The 13,804-nt window shown below is 47.0% G+C and overlaps 3 protein-coding genes across 4 annotated transcripts in view; 2 read left to right on the forward strand and 1 right to left on the reverse strand.

Moving 5' to 3' along the window:
• TDRKH (tudor and KH domain containing) overlaps positions 1 to 648 on the forward strand; it is a 21,184-nt gene extending 20,536 nt beyond the window's left edge. Inside the window, exon 14 of the mRNA XM_055359053.2 lies at positions 345 to 648. The gene's annotated coding sequence lies outside the window, so the exon portion shown is untranslated. The remainder of the gene's footprint in view (positions 1 to 344) is intronic.
• Positions 1 to 8,053, reverse strand: part of OAZ3 (ornithine decarboxylase antizyme 3) — an 8,481-nt gene extending 428 nt beyond the window's left edge. The window contains 4 exon segments of one of the 2 annotated variants that reach the window (NM_001290366.2): positions 647 to 732; positions 2,687 to 2,862; positions 3,620 to 3,756; positions 7,737 to 8,053. In NM_001290366.2, coding sequence (NP_001277295.2) covers positions 647 to 732; positions 2,687 to 2,862; positions 3,620 to 3,694; positions 3,696 to 3,756; positions 7,737 to 7,768 — 430 coding nt within the window. In that variant the 5' untranslated portion in view covers positions 7,769 to 8,053. 2 annotated transcript variants of the gene reach the window in all.
• On the forward strand, positions 6,977 to 11,239 carry MRPL9 (mitochondrial ribosomal protein L9). Its single transcript, XM_004026662.5, has 7 exons — positions 6,977 to 7,577; positions 7,758 to 7,914; positions 8,401 to 8,525; positions 8,735 to 8,785; positions 9,338 to 9,439; positions 9,985 to 10,068; positions 10,695 to 11,239. The coding sequence occupies exons 1-7, from the start codon at positions 7,425 to 7,427 to the stop codon at positions 10,824 to 10,826; spliced, it is 804 nt and encodes a 267-aa protein (XP_004026711.4). The 5' UTR covers positions 6,977 to 7,424; the 3' UTR covers positions 10,827 to 11,239.
• Positions 11,240 to 13,804: the final 2,565 nt, after the last annotated feature.

The following is a 13,804-nucleotide window of genomic DNA, read 5'->3' on the forward strand; positions in this document are numbered from 1 at the left end:
GTTCTGTGAGTTAGTCCTGCAGAACTTCAGTTTCCATCTATAGAATTTTCCATTTATAAATCATAGAACCTTCCTCCTCACAGAATTTAAGATGAAATGAGATGTTCATGAAGTGCTTAACACTAGAGATTAGTGAGGTCTACCTATATACTAATACAATGATGGCATAGTAAGCTCTGAAATAGTATCTATCACTTATGAATGGTTATTCACCATCCCTTATATCCAACAGAGTTTGAACTCCTTGAGGCAAGAGGCTATAGTTTCTGTAACATATGCTCCAGGCATCCAGTTAAATATGTCCCCGTTCCCTTGGCCTTATGTCTGACCCTTTCACATTGTAGGTGCTCCATATGTTTGAGATCCATTTTGTCCTGCTGGCCACATCCCTTGAATGGATTCTGTGTAATTTCACCAGTGCTCCTTCAGTCTGGCCCCTAACACCACCTGCAGGGGCTTCCTCAGAGTCCAGTTGTAACTTGATGGAACAAGTTACAACTTCCCACCTTCGTGGTGGGTGGGAAGAAAAGAATCCCTGAAATGCCTGAGGGTGCATTTTTAAAGACGGGAAGAGGGTCTCCTATAAAGGAAAGGAGTTACCCAGCTGCCTCAGCGCAAAAAGCAAGGAAGAACAGCAGATCCCCACCTCTGTCGTTCCGATCATTCTGGAAGTTCACAAACACAGAGTCCACATTTGTCTTCTCTTCCACGTACTCCAGGGTTGCGGTCAAACTAGGAGCCACAGAAACAGTTAAAATATTTGGCCGCTCCCTCTCCCTCTCCCTCTCCGTCTCCCCACAGTCTCCCTCTGATGCCACCAAAGTTGTGAAAGCCTAAGCTGGACTGTACTGCCGCCATCTCGGGTCACTGCAACCTCCCTGCCTGATTCTCCTGCCTCAGCCTGCTGAGTGCCTGGGATTGCAAGCACGCGCCGCCATGCCTGACTGGTTTTCGTATTTTTTTGGTGGAGACGGGGTTTCGCTGTGTTGGCCAGGCTGGTCTCCAGCTCCTAACCACAAGTGATCTGCCAGCCTCGGCCTCCCGAGGTGCCGGGATTGCAGATGGAGCCTCGTTCACTCGGTGCTCAGTGTTGCCCAGGCTGGAGTGCAGTGGCGTGATCTCGGCTCGCTACAACCTCCACCTCCCAGCCGCCTGCCTTGGCCTCCCAAAGTGCTGAGATTGCAGCCTCTGCCTGGCCACCACCCCGTCTGGGAAGTGAGGAGCGTCTCTGCCTGGCCGCCCATCATCTGGGATGTGAGGAGCGCCTCTGCCCGGCCGTCATCCCGTCTAGGAAGTGAGGAGCGTCTCCGCCTGGCTGCCCATCGTCTGGGATGTGGGGAGCGCCTCTGCCCCGCTGCCCCGTCTGGGATGTGAGGAGTGCCTCTGCCTGGCCACGACCCCGTCTGGGAACTGAGGATTGTCTCTGCCCGGCCGCGACCCTGTCTGGGAGGTGAGGAGCGTCTCTGCCCGTCCGCCCCATCTGAGAAGTGAGGAGCCCCTCTGCCTGGCAGCCACCCCATCTGGGAAGTGAGGAGCGTCTCCGCCCGGCAGCTGCCCCGTCCGGGAGGTGGGGGGCAGCCCCCGTCCGGCCAGCCGCCCTGTCCGGGAGGGAGGTGGGAGGCAGCCCCCGCCCGGCTGCCACCCCATCAGGGAGGTGGGGGGCGCCTCTGCCCGGCCGCCCCTTCTGGGAAGTGAGGAGCCCCTCTGCCCGGCTGCCACCCCGTCTGGGAGGTGTACCCAACAGCTCATTGAGAACGGGCCATGATGACGATGGCGGTTTTGTCGAATAGAAAAGGGGGAAATGTGGGGAAAAGATAGAGAAATCAGATTGTTGCTGTGTCTGTGTAGAAAGAAGTAGACATACGAGACTCCATTTTGTTCTGTACTAAGAAAAATTCTTCTGCCTTGGGATGCTGTTAATCTATAACCTTACCCCCAACCCCGTGCTCTCTGAAACATGTGCTGTGTCCACTCAGGGTTAAATGGATTAAGGGCGGTGCAAGATGTGCTTTGTTAAACAGATGCTTGAAGGCAACATGCTCGTTAAGAGTCATCACCACTCCCTCATCTCAAGTACCCAGGGACACAAACACTGCGGAAGGCCGCAGGGTCCTCTGCCTAGGAAAACCAGAGACCCTTGTTCACTTGTTTATCTGCTGACCTTCCCTCCACTATTGTCCTATGACCCTGCCAAATCCCCCTCTGCGAGAAACACCCAAGAATGATCAATAAATACTGAAAAAAAAAAAAAATTTGGCCAACTCAGAATCCAGAAAGACACCTACTTGGAGCAGAAAAAAATCTTATTGGTCGTTTTCTGCCCTCCACCCACCCAAGCCAGGAAATGAAAGTTGCTAAACTAGTTTTGGTAGATTTTTCTTGGAAGCCAAGAGATTGCACACCACTGGATGTAAGCCACAGAAGGGGTCTGGGGAGAAAGGACTACTGAGATGAACAGCTAGAAAGTACTTCCCATTATTCAACTATTTCTGGATCTGAGTCCAGCTTCCCATGGACTCTTATCCCTTGAACCCCAGATACTGGCTCAGCTCACAGGCTTGTCTGCATGCCAGGTGAATGGATTGCTTATATCTAGCTCCAGAATTAGCCTTATATACTATGACATGATAGAAGGGTGAAATCCCCTACCTATTCCCTCCCCATCCTCCCATCCAGGCTCAGTCACCTTTCCCAGTTGCCTTGATCCAAGGCCTGATATGGGATATCCAGGAAGAGTCGACGGTCACAGAGAAGGCCGTGCCAATGGGCAGAGGTCTGGGAGGTAAGGCGGAAGTGAAAGTCTAACTGTACTGGGTCCTGGTGGAGCAGGGGGTCAGTAGCCAGCACCGTCAAGTTCCCAGCCTGGAAAAGGAGTAAAAATGCTCCTCTAGTCTTCAAATCAGACCTCAGGCAGATTGGGGTGTGTCCGTTGAAGCAAGGTGGGCATTGATGGGGAGAGCCTGGGAGAATTGGAGCCAAGATCTTAAAGATGCAATAATATCCCTTAGTCCCAGGAACTAATAGCCTATGCCTATTGTGGAGTTCTCCTTTATATCAAACAATCCAGCTGAGGCAGTATTACTGCCTGCTGACTTCAACCCAGGAGTACAATAACCATTTAGGAACTTAGAAATGTTTACATCAGAGAGCTTAGGATTTAAACAAAGCTTTATAATGTGCTTCCTTTCTCACTAATAATTTCCACTTTTTTCATTATATGGGTTTTCTCTAAATTCTTCTATTTAAAATGCCATGGTTACAACCAGGCTTGTTATTGCAATATGATATGTGGGCAAGTTCTGGATTCCAGATCCTGCTTAGCATCTTTAAGCAGGATCTTGGCATAAACAGCTTTATGTCCCAGAAGTCCTATAGAGTTTGTTTTACCTTTGTCCCCACTCCCTCTTTTCCCATCCTGATTTTCACTACCATCTGTATGACCTTGATTTTACAGTCTGTGGGCCAGAATCCTTGTCTATATAGCAAGTAGCTTTTACACATGCGTTCCAAGATTCCATCTACCTCTGTAATTCATCTTCCAACTTGCTAATGTCCCTCCTCTGCAAGGTATGCAAGAAAAGGGTTGCCCTGTCACAGCACTAGCTCACAGTCCACTTACCGAATACAGTTCTTTAAGCTGGTCGTGGTTACCCTGCTCGGTGCTTTTGCCCTCCTGGAGGCCTACTAGGGACTCAGGAGCACTGGAGGCAGGAACGGGGCTGGAGTGTCAAGTCCTCCTCTTCCTTATAAGTGATGCTGGTTGGGAAAGAGACCCAAATTAGTTTATCTTGGAATCTGAGGTGGGAAGATACACAGTACCAGGCTCTGGCATGATCTTCTGTATTTTCTGTTGTCCAGCCTGTTTCTATGTTCCTGGGCCCAACCAGATGGAAAAATTCTAAAGTTCCATGCCAGCTTTCCACCCCCTATTCTGTTGTTATTTCTTGCCATTTGGGAAATTCTTTCAAATTCTTTTACTTTTTCCTTACATTTTATATAAACAACTACAAATAGAGATGAAAACAAGTACCTTTTATAACAACGAGGCAGCATCTTCTCCCGGAGGGTGATCCGGTACTTGTAACAGTAAAGGTAATAGGCGTATGGTGACCAGATCGGGTAGAGGTAGTTACGTGTTTTTCCCCTCTTGATATAAGAAAGGGAGTGGACAGAGGGGCGACACCTCTTACAAGGCAGTTTTTCAGTTCAGTGCCTCCCTGTGGCAAAGTGAAGTTCACAGGTGGGTGGCAGAGGTTTAGGCAACCTGGTGGCATTGTGACCCAGTGGGCACTATGACATGGATAAGGGGTCAGCCCTTATGTCACCTCAGGACTCCACTCTGCTGCTTATCTACCCTAATCCCTTATCCAAGGCTCATATTCGACTAGTATGCATGTTATGGCTGTATGAATGATTAAAAAATAGAACTTGAAGACTTCTGTACTGGTTGGCCAAAAGCCCTGCCTGAGCACTTGTGCCCACCCACCCTGCTCCTCTGTGGACACTCCCCTTCCCCCAAAATCCAGCAAGTAAAGAGTTGGTATCTGACTCTTCCAAGGCTCTGATCCAGTGGTGACCTGATTAGTTGGTTCCCAGTTCATACCAGTTGAGTATTTTTATTATCATCCCTACCCTTAATAACCCAGGATCCTTGTAGGGTAGGAATTGCAAACTAATTGTCTAGGCCCCTTCAGGGGCCTAGACAGCTTATGGAAATTAGTGGAGTGGCAGGGTAGGGCTGTAGCAAAATAGGAAAGCTCACACGTTATCTAAAGGAAGTCCACACAACTCAATTCCATTCAGTTCCATGCAAGAATGCAGACTTGATGGTGCTGTATCGTATGATTTTTGAACAGAAACTGGAAAGACAGTTTTGTAGTAAATCTCACCAATTTTAAAAAATATCAACTACTGGGCCGGGCGCGGTGGCTCACGTCTGTAATCCCAGCATTTTGGGAGGCCAAGGCGGGCGGATCACGAGGTCAGGAGATCGAGACCATCCTGGCTAACACGATGAAACTCTTGTCTGTACTAAAAATACAAAAAATTAGCCGGGCGTGGTGGCAGGCGCCTGTATTCCCAGCTACACGGGAGGCTGAGGCAGGAGAATGGCGTGAACCCAGGAGGCGGAGCTTGCAGTGAGCTGAGATCGTGCCACTGCACTCCAGCCTGGGCGACAGAGCGAGACTCCAACTCAAAAAAATATCGACTACTAAAAAAATTGTTGATAAAAAAACAACATTGTAAGCAAAATTTGGTTCTGGGACTGCCAATTTGAGACCTCTGCATATTTATCCATTCAACAAATATTTATTGAGGGTCTACTATTAGCCAGGCACTATTCTAGGTGCTTGAGATACATCAGTGAACAAAACAAATCCCTGCCCTATGGAACGTATCTTCTAAAAGTGAGAGGACAAACCTAGAAAATAAACATAGTAAATTATTTAGTATGTTAGAAGGTAACTGCTATGGGGTGGGGGGAATAGAGCAAGATAAAGGAAGATAAGGAATGTGAAGGGGATGGGTCAGGGTTACAGTAAGAAATAGGGTGATCTCTCACTGAAAAAAACTGACATTTAATTAAACACTTGGAGGATGTGAGGTTGTTAACCAAGCCAGCATCTGAGGATAAGAGCATCCAACGCAAAAGCAGCCAGTGCAAAAGCCCTGAGCAGGAAACGTGCCTGGTGTTTTCAAGAAACAAGGAGGCCACTGTGGGTGGAGCAGTGTAAATTATAGAGGAGCTAATGGGGTCAGAGTATGTATGGCCTTGTAGACCATCTGATGGCCTTTTTCTTTTACCTTGAGTAAAGGAGGAAGTCATTACAAAGTTTTGGGTGGAAGAATGACATGATCTGACTTATGCTTTAAAAAGATCATTCTGGCTGCTATAAATAAGCTACATAGAATTATAAACTGTAGAGAATTAAGGGATATCTTTTAGGGGACTATTGCAGTAATCCAGGTAGAGCATTGGAGGTGGTGACGAGTGGTTGGATTCTGGAAATACAAGTGCTCCTTGACTTAAAATAGGGTTATGTCCTGATAAACCCATCGTATGTTGAAAGTATCGTAAGTTGAAAATGCATATAATACACCTACCAAACACCATAGCTTAGCCTAGCCTATCTTAAACATGCTCAGACAACTTAGCCGACAGTTGGGTAAAATCATCTAACACAAAGCCTATTTTATAATAAAGTGTTGAATATTTCGTGTAACTTATTGATGTCCTACTGAGTGCACATCACTTTCACACCATCACAAACTCAAAAATTGTAAATCCAAGTCAGGGACTATCTGTAATTTAAAGGTAGAACTCACAGGATTTCCTGATGGAGTATGAGAGAAAAGAGTTAGAATGGAAAGAATGGAGTTTCTTTCAACTGAGAGGAAAAAGGCTGCAGATGGGGCAGTTTTGGGGGCGAGGGGGGAATAAATAAATTAGTTTGGGACAGTTAACTTTGAGGTGTCCTTTGGATACGTAAGAGGAAAATGACGAATAAACAGTTGAATATTTGAGACAAGTTGGGGAGATGTCTAGGATGGAACTAGAAATTTGGGAGTCATTGGCATATAAATGGTATTGTAAGCCACGAGACTGGATGAGATCAACAGTGAGTGTATACTGAGAAGAGTAAAGGTTCAAAAACGGAGTCCAGAGGGCATTCTAAGAAGCGGGGAGAAAAGGAGAAATCAACAAACGAGACTGAAGAAGACCGGTGTCCAGGAGGCCAAGTAGTGTATTTAGGAGGAAGGAGGACTGGTCAGTATGTTTAAGGGCCAGTCTTTCCATAATCTCTGCCAAATGGACCTTCTTTCATCCAGTTTTTATGGTCTTCTGTCCAGTACTGAGACCCTCCCCAGAGGGAACTGTCGCGGCCTTACCATAGTTGCTTTTTTTTCTATGGTTTACATAGCTTGTGATTTAGAATTCTCCTTTATTAGCTTAAATACTGCAGTATAATGATTAAGGGTCAGGCTCCTCCTGGAGCTGGCAGAGTTTTCCAAGGGATCCCATCCTTTACCACTTTTAGGTAGATTTGAAGTAAGGAAAAGTGAGAGCATCATTCATTCTCCGGTCAGTATCCAGTCATCACAGAACGTTAGAATTAAAAGAAGTTACCCCAGCAACTAGAGCTACAGCAAAGCCCACACTTTCAAGAGGAAGAGCGTCTTTTCCGGCGTCAGTCCACCTAACACTCATTCCATTATCAGTCAGTAATTCTAGACGTCCGTCACCTCTGCCAAAAAGTAAAAATAGGTAAGCCGCGGTGCCGTCTGTTCCCCGGCCCGCTCCCCATAACCTCGCTCAGCCCAGACGAAAGCCGCGCCGGCGCGCCGCAGGCAGCCCTGGCGGGGGCCTTTCCTGCCGCCCGACGCCGGGGTCCTCCGTCAGGTCTCATTCTGTGCCTGTGAACATGGCGGCGCCCGTTGTCACGGCCCCGGGCAGAGCTCTGCTGCGGGCGGGCGCTGGACGGCTGCTTCGGGGAGGCGTCCAGGAGCTACTGCGGCCGCGACATGAAGGGAACGCCCCTGACCTGGCCTGCAACTTCAGCCTTTCTCAAAATCGGGTGAGGGCTGAGTCTGGGGTAGGGGGTAGATACGCTCGAGTATTGTTTCTGGAGGCGCACTGGGACCTGGAGGGGGCCGATGTGGGGGTGGCGGGCTTTCCTTGAGGGGCTGGCGGCCGTGGTGGAGGGAGAGGGTGTTCCTTGTGGAGACTAGCTTACCGTCGCTTTCCTGGCCGCCAGGGCACGGTCATCGTGGAGCGCTGGTGGAAGGTACCGCTGGCCGGGGAGGGCCGGAAGCCGCGCCTGCACCGGCGACATCGCGTCTATAAGCTGGTGGAGGACACGAAGCATCGGCCCAAAGAAAACCTGGAGCTCATCCTGACGCAGTCGGTGGAGAGTAAGGCCCGGGCCGAGGCGCTTCCTCTCAGGCTGGTCCGGTTTGGCATCAGCTTTTTCTAGCCCGTCCCCCTCAACTATTTGCCTTGCTTTTTCTTTGTGGAAACAATCCGACTCTATACGTGAGAAGAGGAAGCCATAAAAACTATTGTGATTGTGACATTGGCCTCCATTGAAAATTAAAACATAAAGGCAGCAACATCATTAACAGTGTGTGGGCAGAGGAGCCTGACAATTTGTGCCACAGATACTGAAATCCTCCATGGGACAACTCCTCCCTCTATACAGGGGATATTAAATTTATACATCAAGTTCTAAAGAAACTGATTAGCAGTCTCTTAAATCTTCTTCCTAGTGAATATGAATTAGCATTTCTTTTGGGAAAAATAAGCACTGTGAGAAAGTAAGAGGTGCTTCTCTCTTTGACATCTTTTCTTTAGGGACTCCTAGATGGTTCTAATTCCCCTGTCTCTGTTCTAATTGACAGATGTTGGAGTCCGGGGTGACCTGGTCTCAGTGAAGAAATCTTTAGGCCGGAATCGACTCCTTCCTCAGGGACTGGCTGTATATGCATCCCCTGAAAACAAGAAGCTGTTTGAAGAGGAGAAATTGGTGAGCTCAAAGGAAGGACAGAGAGACTTAGAGAGATAAAACTTCTTTTCTCTCGCAGCTTCCTTCCCTTTGACATTTAACTTGAAATAGGAACTAGAAGAACAGGAATGCAGAAGCCCAGCCAATGTCCAACATAGGAATAGTTTGATGCTATTTAACATGGGCTCATTTTTCTTTTACTGCTTTTCATCTTTAACTTTCTTTTCTAGCTGAGACAAGAAGGAAAATTAGAGAAGATCCAGACCAAGGCAGGTGAGGCGGTGAGTAGAAACGTAAAAAGTATTCATTTGTCACAAGACTTACCAACCTCACCCTGAGAGTCTCCCTGATTCCCTTGAGGTCTCCTGATTGCAGACCCCAGAGTGGGAGAAAGGGGAAGTGTTGTGGCTGCCCCACAAAACAGGTATGGAGACCTCTTGGGAGATCCCTGATGTGTTGGGTGAAGTGCCTTAAAGTACCAAGGGAGGTCCCAATCTGGGAATCAGGGAACCCATGGAATAGTCTGAGATGAGGGCTCTGCCTTCAAGGATATTTACGTACAAGTTGGAGAGAACATGGACACATGAGAAGATAATCAGTACAGGTGCCCGCCACCATGCCCGGCTAACTGTTGTATTTTTGGTAGAGACAGGGTTTTGCCATGTTGGCCAGGCTGGTTTCAAACTCCTGGGCTGAAGTGATCCACTTTGGGAGACCCACCTTGGCCTCCCAAAGTGCTGGGATTACAGGCATGAGCCATCTTGCTTGGCTTGCATACCTTGTGACCCTGACATGTTTCCTCTCCTTTGACTCAAACTCATAATTCCTTTCAGACAGTGAAATTTCTAAAAAGCTGTCGCCTGGAGGTAGGGATGAAGAACAATGTCAAATGGGAGCTGAACCCTGAAATAGTTGCCCGCCACTTCTTCAAGAATGTGAGTGTTCCCAAAAACCACTCTACCCCTGAGGTGGAAGCTGCCTCTGGAAAGGAGGCCTGGGATTGATCACTTTGTTAGGAAGGGGTGTGGTCATCCAGTTGTAGTTAAGGAAAGTATTCTTGGTTAGTTTGCAGGAATATGGGAAGGAAATGGCTAAGGACTAAGGATGGTCACATAGAATTTGAAGATTGATAGGAAAAGGTGGTGGTTTCCATTTATTTCCTGTCTACCTAGGGAAATGCTGGGGATTTGTGACTCACTGGAGAATTGTTACTTTTGTGGATGAAGTGGTTTTGGCCTCAAGCCCTGTTTCTCTTTGTGAATCTACCTCCCTTTCTGAGAAATCAGAATTGAATTTCTCTACTACCGTCTATGAAGGTGTATGCCCTTCTGTCCCATGGAATCAGCCAGAGTAGACACCCCAGTTTTATTCATCCCTGTGCAGGGAATCCTGTAACCCTCTTTATGAGGTTCCCTAGAGTGGCAGTCATGAAAACAGAGTTCATTTGAGCTGAGATTTTTTTTTTTTTTTTTTTTTGCAGCTTGGTGTTGTGGTTGCCCCACATACTTTAAAGTTACCAGAAGAGCCTATCACACGGTGGGGCGAGTATTGGTGTGAGGTGACGGTGAGTGAGTGTTTTGCATACTTTCTTTTTTCTTTCTCCTTTTCCCCCACTTTTTCCTTTTTTTCCTTTCTCTTAAAGACAGGGTTTTGTTTCATTGCCCAGGCTGGATTCAAACTCCTGGGTTCAAGCGATCCTCCCACCTCAGCCTCCCAAGTAGCTAGGACTACAGGCGTTAGCCACCGCACCTAGCACCTACCTCTCCCTTTTTTCTAATTTTTTTTTTTTTTTTTTGAGATGGAGTCTCACTCTGTTGCCCAGGCTGGAGTGCAGTGGCACGATCTCAGCTCACTGCAACCTCCACCTCCGAGGTTCAAGTGATCCTTCTGCCTCAGTCCCCCTAGTAGCTGGGATTACAGGCACACGCCACCATGCCTGGCTAATTTTTGTATTTTAGTAGAGACAGGGTTTCCCCATGTTGGCCAGGCTGGTCTCAAACTCCTGACCTCAGGTGATCCACCTGCCTCAGCCTCCCAAAGTGCTGGGATTACAGGCATAAGCCACTGTGCCCAGCCCTAGCTCTCCTTTTTCTGACTGGGAGAAAAGTCAGGGTGAAAAGCTGGGATTAAGTGGTGCTAAATCTTACCTACCTGACTGATCTCTGAGAATTCCCATTGTTTTGTGTGCAGGTAAATGGGCTTGATACTGTGAGAGTGCCTATGTCTGTCGTGAACTTTGAGAAGCCCAAGACCAAAAGATATAAGTACTGGTTAGCCCAGCAAGCTGCCAAGGCCATGGCCCCCACCAGCCCCCAGATCTAAATCTACTCTTCCTCCAAGGCAGCAAAGCAGAATCAGGAGCAGTGGAGCAAAAATGGGCAAGCACCCTGATCTCACTCCCAGCTCTGACCAAATACAGGATTTTAGAGAACATCTGAAGACATCAGACTGCACTGCGTATACATGTTGAATTCTTTCTTCATTTTTGCCATCTTTATCTTTAACTGTCATCACTGGGGCAGGGCAGTCTTGTTCCAGAAGTACCAGGCTGTAGATTTGATAAGCTAGATGCAGTAGACCGAAACCATCCAAAACCTGTTTAGCTTCTTCCTCCATTGGAGTTTATTGGGACAAACAGGAGAGCCAGCCATTGTCTCCAGTACTTGCCTCATTCTCATCATCCAAACTGAACATTTGTATCCCAAGCAGAAATAAAGAGATTATGTTCTTTTTAAGTAAGTGTTGTTTACTGGTCTTGAGTAGATGAGACAGGACATCCAACTGAGATTTCCTTGAGCCACAGAGGTTTGCTGCTAAAAAGGAAAGAAGAGAATATCTTAGACTGCATCACACAGTTACTGTGGTATGAACAAATTGTGCTGAACAAGTTGATGATGTGTTTGGTCTTAACACTTACTCTTCTTCTTAGATACATTGATGTAGTCATCAATGTGAATAAGCACAATGGATTCTGCTTCTCTAAGACCTGAGTAAGGCCTAAGGGTAATTGTTGGAAAGCTGGGATGAAAGAAGCTTAAAAAGGGAACTTTTTTCCTTGAACCAGCTCCTGAAATTCTGAAAAAGAAGTTACCTTAATTAATTTTCTAGACCAAGATTAAGATGATAGGGAGCTAGTCATAAGGTAACTCTGGAATGGATGAATGGATGTCTTGATGGAAGATCAAGGAAAGTAGATAGTTTTCTTTTCTTTTTTCTTTCTTTTTTTTTTTGAGACAGAGTCTTGCTCTGTCACCCAGGCTGGAGTGCAGTGGCATAATCTCAGCTCACTGCACCTCCGCCTCCCTGGTTCAAGTGATTCTCCTGCCTCAGCCTCCCGAGTAGCTGGGACTACAGGCATGTGCCACAGCACCCGGCTAATTTTTTATATTTTTAGTAGAGATGGGGTTTCACCATATTGACCAGGATGGTCTCGAACTCCTGACCTCATGATCCACCCTCCTCAGCCTCCCAAAGTGCTGGGATTACAGGCAGGCATGAGCCACCATGCCTGGCCTGAAAGTAGATAGTTTTCTGTAAGTAAGTTCAGAGTTTCATTAGTAGAAAAAAACATTCATTTTCAGGTGGATTGTGCCAAGGTCACTCAAATACAATGTGAGGTCATGCAGTTTAGGGTAGTAAAGATGGGATCATTGACTCCTTTGCTATCCATACCAGACATTGGTTTCTTTCCTATTTGAGCTCACCTACCACTCTGAGTCAGTTAAACACTTTCATCCCATCTCAGCTAATGAGAAAGTCTGTCATCAGTAGTTGCACTGATAACTATAGCCAACTTCATACTTGACAGAGCTCTGTAACTCAAGTGTGGCACTGGCACTATCTGAAATTTAGCATTTCTCCCCTCCCCACCCTTTTCTTTTCTTTTCTTTTTGAATGGGAAAATAACATTATTTCACATTAGGGAGTAGGCAGGCATCCAGACTCAGAACTGGAATTGCTTCTTGGTGGCATTGGGGACCATGAGCATGTTGAAGTGTACCATCTTGCTCATGCTGGTGCTTACCCAACCATGATGATGTTGCTGATCTGGACATCCCTGATGCAAGGGGATGGGTGCATGAACATGTTCTTGTGCTTCTTGAAGCAACTGTACTTACACATGTAGTGGAAATAGTCTTGGTGGATGATGTTGATCTTTTGCATCTTTTATCTTGGTCACCATGCCAGACAGGATCCACCCTCAGATGGAGACGTTACCAATGAAGGGCAATCAGTGTAAATATAGGTGCCCTCATAGCCTATTTGGGCATATTGAAGCACAAACTGATTTTTTTTTTTTTTTTTTTTTTTTTTTTTTGAGATGGAGTTTCGCTCTTGTTGCCCAGGCTGGAGTGCAATGGCACGATCTTGGCTCACTGTAATCTCCACCTCCCGGGTTCAAGCGATTCTCCTGCCTCAGCCTCCCAAATAGCTGGGATTACAGGAGCCCGCCACCACGCCCGGCTAATTTTTTGTGTATTTTTAGTAGAGACGGGGTCTCACCATGTTGGCCAGGCTGGTGTTGAACTCCTGACCTCAGGTGATCCACCCGCCTCGGCCTTCCAAAGTGCTAGGATTACAGGCATGAGCCACTGCACCCAGCCCCAGACTGATCTTATGGTCCTATAGGAACTTCTCATTGCCAGTATCTCCCAGCAGGACCCTCTTGTTTTGAAAGATGGTTGACTGCTTTTGGTAGGTACACTCAGTCTTGGATTTAACAGAACTTCCTGAAAGGGTTGAGCCTCCATTAACTTGCAGAGACCCCAGTGTTTAGGAAGCGCTAATCTAGATTGAAGCAGATGCATACACTTCTGTACCCCAGTTAATCCCTAGTGAGTTGGGGACACCCAGAATTAACCCCCAAACTGAAGCACAGAGTTCTGCCATCCTGGACACGCTCCTGAGGTTTGGGGAGGACCTGCAGCCTCGGCATGAGCACCAAGCCCACTGAAATTTGCCATTTCAATGATCCCCATTCCTATTGTCCTTGAAATGGTAGGCTAATTAAACACACACAGCATCTCTCAACATGACCATCACGAAACTCTCTGAAATTGAGCAACGAGCACACATTTCACACAGCTAACCTTAAAAAGCATTTAAATACCTGCCATAGGTTGAGTTCTTGGCAAAAACACTCTGTGTTGGAGATTCACATGCAGGAAGTTTATTGGGAGGAGTTATCTGCATCAACACCTATTGGGGAGTAAAGGCAGTAGAATTGGGTAGAGGGAGAAATTGAGCTGATGCAGTCTTAACAAACGCCTCAGTCAATCAGGAGATCAAACTAGGATGGC

This window comes from Gorilla gorilla, chromosome 1 (genome assembly GCF_029281585.2).
Source record: "Gorilla gorilla gorilla isolate KB3781 chromosome 1, NHGRI_mGorGor1-v2.1_pri, whole genome shotgun sequence".
NCBI lineage: Eukaryota > Metazoa > Chordata > Mammalia > Primates > Hominidae > Gorilla > Gorilla gorilla.

Bases quoted from the DNA above. Each gene is read 5' to 3' on its own strand.
- MRPL9 (XM_004026662.5), top strand. From the start codon at position 7,425: ATGGCGGCGCCCGTTGTCACGGCCCCGGGCAGAGCTCTGCTGCGGGCG. The intron at 7,578-7,757 runs GTGAGGGCTGAG...CCTGGCCGCCAG, and splicing joins TCAGCCTTTCTCAAAATCGG to GGCACGGTCATCGTGGAGCG. The intron at 9,440-9,984 runs GTGAGTGTTCCC...TTTTTTTTGCAG, and splicing joins CCCGCCACTTCTTCAAGAAT to CTTGGTGTTGTGGTTGCCCC.